This window comes from Podarcis gaigeae (assembly GCF_964106915.1).
Source record: "Podarcis gaigeae genome assembly, chromosome: 9".
Taxonomy (NCBI): Eukaryota; Metazoa; Chordata; class Lepidosauria; order Squamata; family Lacertidae; genus Podarcis; species Podarcis gaigeae.
In genome coordinates this window covers 80,392,856-80,399,012 of record NC_139685.1, presented here as the reverse complement: position 1 = coordinate 80,399,012, position 6,157 = coordinate 80,392,856, and the positions used below count along the sequence as shown (strand labels likewise).

The window sequence follows — 6,157 nt, the reverse complement described above, 5'->3', positions numbered from 1 at the left end:
CGCCTTGGCACCCCCAGGCTGCATCTTTTGGGGGGAGGGAGTTCTGCTTGGGACTAGTGGAAGGAAGTGGGGGTGGCTCATCACTCTCAGGCAGTTCAGGGGCTGGGAAAGGGGTGTCTCTCCCCTCACCCAGAAAAAATGAAAGTGGGGCAGACCCCCCCAGTTGAAGGAGATAGTCCAGTGCTCTGAAGCAGGACATCCCACATTGGAGGGGCCCTTAGGACCAGGGGGAGATGGGGCGGAACACACCCCTGACGGTTGGCAGGAGCAGAAGGCGTCCCCTCTCCTGGCCTGCTCCAAACTGCAGCCTCCCAAAGCAGCTCCGTTGCCCCCTGGGGCACTCAGCCCCCCCCCCCCAGTGCATTCAGCTCCACTGAAACAAAATGCTTTAATATGAAAATAGACATCTGTAGAAAAATATTGCCCAAGATGGATCCTGCAAGGACCCAAGGGGCTCCCCTGCCCCCCCCGACTTCTCCATCAGATCTCCCCCAGGTCTTCGTAGACGGAGGCCGGCCGGCTCTCGTCCACCGACTGCTCCTCCCGACTGCCCCCCCCTGAGCGACCGGCCAGGGGCAGCTTCACCACCTTGCTGTAGAGGGGCTCCTCCCCCCCGCGGCCACTGTTGTTGTTGTTGCTGTTGCCGGGGGCCGGCCTGGGGGCTCCAGGCTGGGGGGGCTTCTTGTGGGTGCGGGGGGGCTTGGGGGCAGGGCAGGGCTTGGGGGGCTTGGAGAGGCCTTGCTTCGGGGGGAAGGCCGGCACTGAATATTCCCCCGTCCCCAGCAGGCAGGGCAGCTCGTAGCCAGCCGGGCTCTCCATGCCCTGCGTCCGCCAGGCCTCGCAGGGGAGGCGGGCCTCGTCGTAGATGGCAGTGGGGGTGGGCGCTGGCCACTGGGCCCGCCCCTCCGGCTCGTCGTAGATGTGCACCTTGCCGCAGTGCTTCTCCTGGCCAGGCCCCACCTCCTCATACAGCAGTTTGCTCTGGGGAGGGCAACGCTCCTTGCCCCCCTCGCGCCGGCTGTCCACGGGTTCCGCATAGAGGGCATCCGGCCGGGGGCGAGGGGCCCTGAGCGCGTCCAGAGGCTCGGAGTAGACATTGCCCACGTCCTCGGGGGGCAGTGCGTGTCCTGGCACCTCAGGGAGTGGGGAGCGGGGGGGAGTGCTGGGCCACTTGGCCAGAGGGTCCCGCAAGCCCAGCCCCTTGGTGGGGGCCACCACCTCCTCTTCCTCCGCAGCAGGGGCAGCACTGAGCTTGGCGGCCAGGGCCGGGCGCAGGCAGGGTCTCTCGGGGGCCAGAGCGGGCGCCAGGCTCTCCCCCTCCAGGCTGAGCGAGCCGGCCAGGGCGCCCGGGAGCTGGCCCACCTCGGAGTCCAGGGAGCAGGTGCTGTGGCGATGCTCAACCACCTGTGCCTTCTGCGCCTGAATGGCCGCCTCCACCACGTGGAAGATCTCGTTGCCCTGCTTGGTCTCAAAGGTGAAGTTGCCTGGCCCAGACTCACAGCGCCGGCCGGCTTCAAAGGAGAACATCACCTGCGGGGCAGAGAGCGGGCACAGTCAGGGGCCGCAAAGGAGCCCCGGGGCCAAGAGGCACCCTTTGAGGGGCACAGGAACCTCCCCCGCCCCTGCTCTGCCCACTCTGAGCACAACCCCCGCCAGCCAGAATCCCACAGGGCCAGCAAGAGAGCTTCTGAGATGGCCGTAAAGCCTTGGGCAGCACAGAAGGCCAGGGGCTTCTCCCCACTGCCCCACCCAGTGCCAGCTGGGCACCTCCTCAACCACTGAGGGAGCCCAGCCCCCAGCCCCAGCTCTCCCAGGGCAGCTCTTTGGCAGACAGGCAGCAAGAGCAGCTCCTCCTGTTCACAGAGTTGCAGAATTGAAAGGGCCCCTGAGGGGCATCTAGTTCAATCTCAACTAAATCACCCCCTGGGCTTCCATGATCCCTGTCCCTGCCCCCAGGAATTCAACCTCCCCCCCCCCCGCCTACCTGCCTCTCCCTCCCACATGCACCCCTCCTCCTGGACCCACCTTGTCCCGGCCATATCTGCGGAGCAGGCGGTAGGGCCAGGTGAAGAGGGGCTGGTTGGAGTGGGGGTCCCCAAGGATGAGGCCCTCGCCGGACGCCTTGAGCACGTAGACCCCCTGCAGCTTGCAGCGCTCAGCAGCCTCCGTCTTCTGCACCGTCACCCAGAACTCGCTGACTGTGGCCAAGGGGGAGAGTCAGAGCAGGAGACCCCCAGGGACCCTCAAGGGGGCAGGCCCCCGCCCAGCAGCCGCCACCCAGAATCCAGCCCTGGCAGACAGAGTCCTCCCAGGCCAAGCTTTGTTTTCCAAAATGAGGGACTCCCAGCATGCAATTCTGTCCTGCAGCAGCTGTGACTTCCTATGGAACTCCCTCTGCCCCACCACCCAAACTATGGGGGGGGGACGGGCTGAAAGTCTGATGGGGACAGGGTGGAGCCAGCTCTGCTCCTGAGCGCCTCCTACCTTCCTCTCGGGAGTAATAAATGGCGTTCATGGCCATCTCCAGGGGTCGCCCCCCAGCGCAGTCGGCTGCAGGCTGTGCTGCTTTGCCAGGGTTGCCCTGCCGGGAGAGAAGAACGTCAGCAGACACCCCCAGCCCCTCCCAGGAATGGCAGCTCCTCTGCTGCAGGGGGCATCCAGGGCATCCCCGGCATGCACAGCACCCCTGCCGCCCCTGAGCACGGCCAGGGGGGGCCAAGGAGTGAAGTGGGGGGCTCTTCCCACCAGCCAAGGCCGACCAGCCCTCCACCGTCCCTGGAACATCGGGAGCTGCCTTATGCAGAGCCAGCACAGTATTGTCTACACTGGCTGGCAGCAGCAGCTGAGCAGGGTTTCAGGCAAGGGCCTCTTCCTGCAAGGCGCTGAGCCCCCCCCCCCCCCGCCACCCCAGAGTGGGCTCACCAGAAAGGCTGCCTCGCAGAGCCTGGCCATCCAGTCAGCCGCCTCCTGGGGCTCGGCGGCAAAGAGGTAGCTGCGCTCGCTGGTCTCCAGGCGGAAGGCGGAAAGGCCCTCCTTGGGGCTGCTGTCTGGGGCGGGGGCCACGCTGACGCAGTCCGCCAGGCGCACAATCTTCTTGTCCAGGCGCCTGGTGCCCACTCGCTCCGCCGGCACAGGACCCTCCTTGCCGTCGAAGAACTCCAGGCGCGCCACACCATGCGGGCTGGCCGGGTAGAGCACAAACCAGCTCTTCTTCCATCGCTGCAAGGAGAGGCAGAGGGGAAATGGGGCCAGAGGAGCCGCAGGGAATTTGCATGTAACCAGGGAGGGTCTGCTCTCCCCTCGCTGCCTTCAGCTGGCATATGAGAGGCCCAACAGGTGCCTCCAAGTCAGGGTTCAAGGAGAGTGGTCAATCCGGCCTGGTCCAGTTTTGCTCCCTGCAGCGGCCACGACGCCCCACCCCGTCTGGGCCAAACCAGGTACCCCTATTAGCACCCCGGGGCGCTGGGGGGTGCGCGCTCGTCTGGCGCACGTTTGTGGAAAGGGCCGGGAAGCCCAGAGAAGAGAGCAGAGCCCGTCGCCGGGACCGGACCCAGAGTTGGAAGCTGGACGGGCGGCCCCGGAGGGCGAGACAAGGCGCCCGAGCGGCAGGAATGAACGCTGCCGCTGCCGCCGCCGCCGCCGCCGCTTCCTCCGCGCGCGGCTCCTCTGGCTTCGACGGGGCGGGAGGTGCCCCAAGCAGCCCAGGAGCGGGTCCCGGATGGGCCTCGGGCAGGGAGGGGGCCGGGGCGTTTCGTCGAGGCAGAGCAGCCCACGGGGCCCCCATCCCGAAGGGGCGGCGCGGACAGGGCGGGGCCGCGCCGGGTCCAGGAGAGTCGCCCCTCGGCCGCCCGCGCTTTCGCCCCGCGCAGAGACCGCGCTGCCGGCAGCGCCCCATCCCGGAAGCGCCGGCGGGCGGGCGGGTGGCGCTCGGAGCAACCCCCGCCGAGGGGCCCCGGCCGCGGCAGGACGCCCTTACCTTGGCGCCGATGCGCAGCCCCGACGGCTGCTGGAGCAGGAGCGGCCCGGCCTTGACCGGCGGGTCCATCCGGAAGAGTCGCCGCGGGCAGCCCAGCCGCTCCGGATCTGTCAGCGCCGCCGCCGCCTCTCGGCGCGGGGAGGGGCTTCGCCGACGGAGCGGAAGCCGCCGGGCGGGGAGGGGCGGCTCCGCCCCCAGGCCAGGGATGGGGGCGCTCGCCTGGCTCAGCCCGGCCGCCGAGGGGCGGGCCGGAGGGGGCAGGCGGCCGCGCTCGGGGCCGCCCTCTGGCCGGAAGCAGCCTCGAAGGACGGCCGCCCGGGGGGGCCTTTCTCTGCTCGGGGGCCTCATCCCGGACGACGAGGCCACCGCCAAGGGAAGCTTCGAAGCGAACTGGTTTCGTGATCCAAAGTTTACCTCTGCGTTTGGGACGTTACCAGACCAGAAACATCAAAACTTCGACGGGACCAAAAGAAGTTTGAGAAAACAGTCCGCTTTAATCCCCAACCTACGCAAAAAAAAAAGAAGAAAGAAGCGCGTTTGTATTTTGAAGCGTGGTGGCAAGTCCCGGGGGGGGGGGGTTGGCTGCGACCTCAGAAACGTCGTCGAAACTTTTGCTTCGTGACTCCAGAGCTCGTAGGTCTCGGGTGGGAGCGCGTGTCCGTGGGCGGGAGGAGCCCCGCGCTGCAGGTCTGTCCTGGAGCCCCGAAGAGCTTCTCGGTCGCAATGCGGAGTCGGCCCGGGCGGGGAAATCGCAGGAGAGGAGTGGGGTCTGTTACACTCTGGACTCGCGGGTGGGTTTCCCAGGATGGGCATCTGGCTGGCAATGGGGGGGGGGGAGCCAGGAGGCTGGACGAGCGGGGTCCCCTTTGGGGTGATTCAGCAGCAGCCACAGGGCTCTCGTTCCCTTTCCATTCCATCATGGATGCTTTAGAGGAGGGAACACAAATGCCGCCGGGGAATGACCTGCGCTTGCTTGACCACTGGACCCTCCCAGCACAGACAATGGCCTGACCTGGGCCCTCAAGGAGGACTGGCATCCAGCTTAGGATCCCAGCAGGGCGGGGCCGAAGCCTCTCCTGCCCTTGGAGCCCAGAGGAGGCGGGCAGAGCTCCTGCAGCAGCTGCATGGCTGAAGGGGGCTGGCATGGAAGGGGGCTTCTGCTGAACCCCGGGGCCTCTCAGCTGAGAGGCATCTGGAGTATGGAATTTTTATTTTATTTTGTTTGTTTGTTTGTATACCACACTTCATCCCTAGATTTGGGGGCAATCACAACATAAAATAAAAGAGAAAAACACAAAATATGCAATAAAAACAAGAACAAAAACCAACCAACCAATAACCGCGTCCCCACCACATTTAAGAGAGGATCGTTGAAGGCCTGCCTGAAAGGGAACAAAGAAGGGCCTCAGAAGATGATCTCAGGGTCCAAGTCCGTTCATAGTGAAGGAGGTGGTTCTTGAGGTATTTTGAGGCTTTAATAGGTCAAAACCAGTACTTTGAATTGGGCCCAGAAACTCATTGGCAGCCAGTGCAGTTGCACCAGGTTCAGGGTCATGTCCTCCAACCCTCTTGCCCTGGTGAGCAACCTGGCTTCTGAATTCTGCACCAGCTGAAGTTTCCGAACTGTCTCCAGAGGCAGCCCCAGTATAATGCCTTGCAGTAATCTAATTTAGAGAGGGGGAGAGCATAGACAATGGAGGTTAGGCTGTCCCTGTCCAGATAAGGATGCAGCTGGGTCACCAGCAAAGCTGACAGAGGGTTTCCCAGTTTCCACGGCACTCGGGTCACCTGAGCCTCAAGAAGCACAGTACCCACAAGTGACGTCCCTGCTCCTACAGAGTCCTCTGAATTCAGTAGCAGGCGGCCGGGCAGGGCTGCTGTTTCCCCACTAGAGGGCGCTTGCGCCATCCTTGGTTCCAGCGCATTTAGGATGCCTAGAAACCCGGCTTCTTTGTCGTGCCCACATGCAGCCCGCCTAGGTGAGCGTAGCGGAAGTCGCCCATTGCGTCCGTGCCTCTGCTTTTGGATGCTTCTTTGACTTCATTCATCCTGTCAAGGTCTCCTTGAGCATTTGGATCCGGGGGACTATGGCATGTTTCCAGGACTGAATTACTCTGGGGCTTTCATCCCTCAATCAGTTTAAAAGCTGCCAAAAACTCCTTTTTTATTTTGGTTTCTTGG

At 64.3% G+C, this 6,157-nt stretch overlaps 1 protein-coding gene across 1 annotated transcript; it reads right to left on the bottom strand.

Moving 5' to 3' along the window:
* Positions 1-374: 374 nt before the first annotated feature.
* Positions 375-4,125, bottom strand: DOK1 (docking protein 1). The gene is made up of 5 exons (XM_083757216.1): positions 3,977-4,125; positions 2,923-3,219; positions 2,485-2,581; positions 2,026-2,198; positions 375-1,530 (listed from the first exon to the last, which is right to left on the bottom strand). The coding sequence occupies exons 1-5, from the start codon at positions 4,043-4,045 to the stop codon at positions 481-483; spliced, it is 1,686 nt and encodes a 561-aa protein (XP_083613342.1). The 5' UTR covers positions 4,046-4,125; the 3' UTR covers positions 375-480.
* Positions 4,126-6,157: the final 2,032 nt, after the last annotated feature.

Excerpts from the sequence above, each read along its gene's own strand:
- DOK1 (XM_083757216.1), bottom strand. The coding sequence starts at position 4,045 with ATGGACCCGCCGGTCAAGGCCGGGCCGCTCCTGCTCCAGCAGCCGTCG. Across the intron at positions 3,220-3,976 it reads GGCTGCGCATCGGCGCCAAG|CGATGGAAGAAGAGCTGGTT; the intron begins GTAAGGGCGTCC and ends CTCTCCTTGCAG. Across the intron at positions 2,199-2,484 it reads TTATTACTCCCGAGAGGAAG|TCAGCGAGTTCTGGGTGACG; the intron begins GTAGGAGGCGCT and ends CCTTGGCCACAG.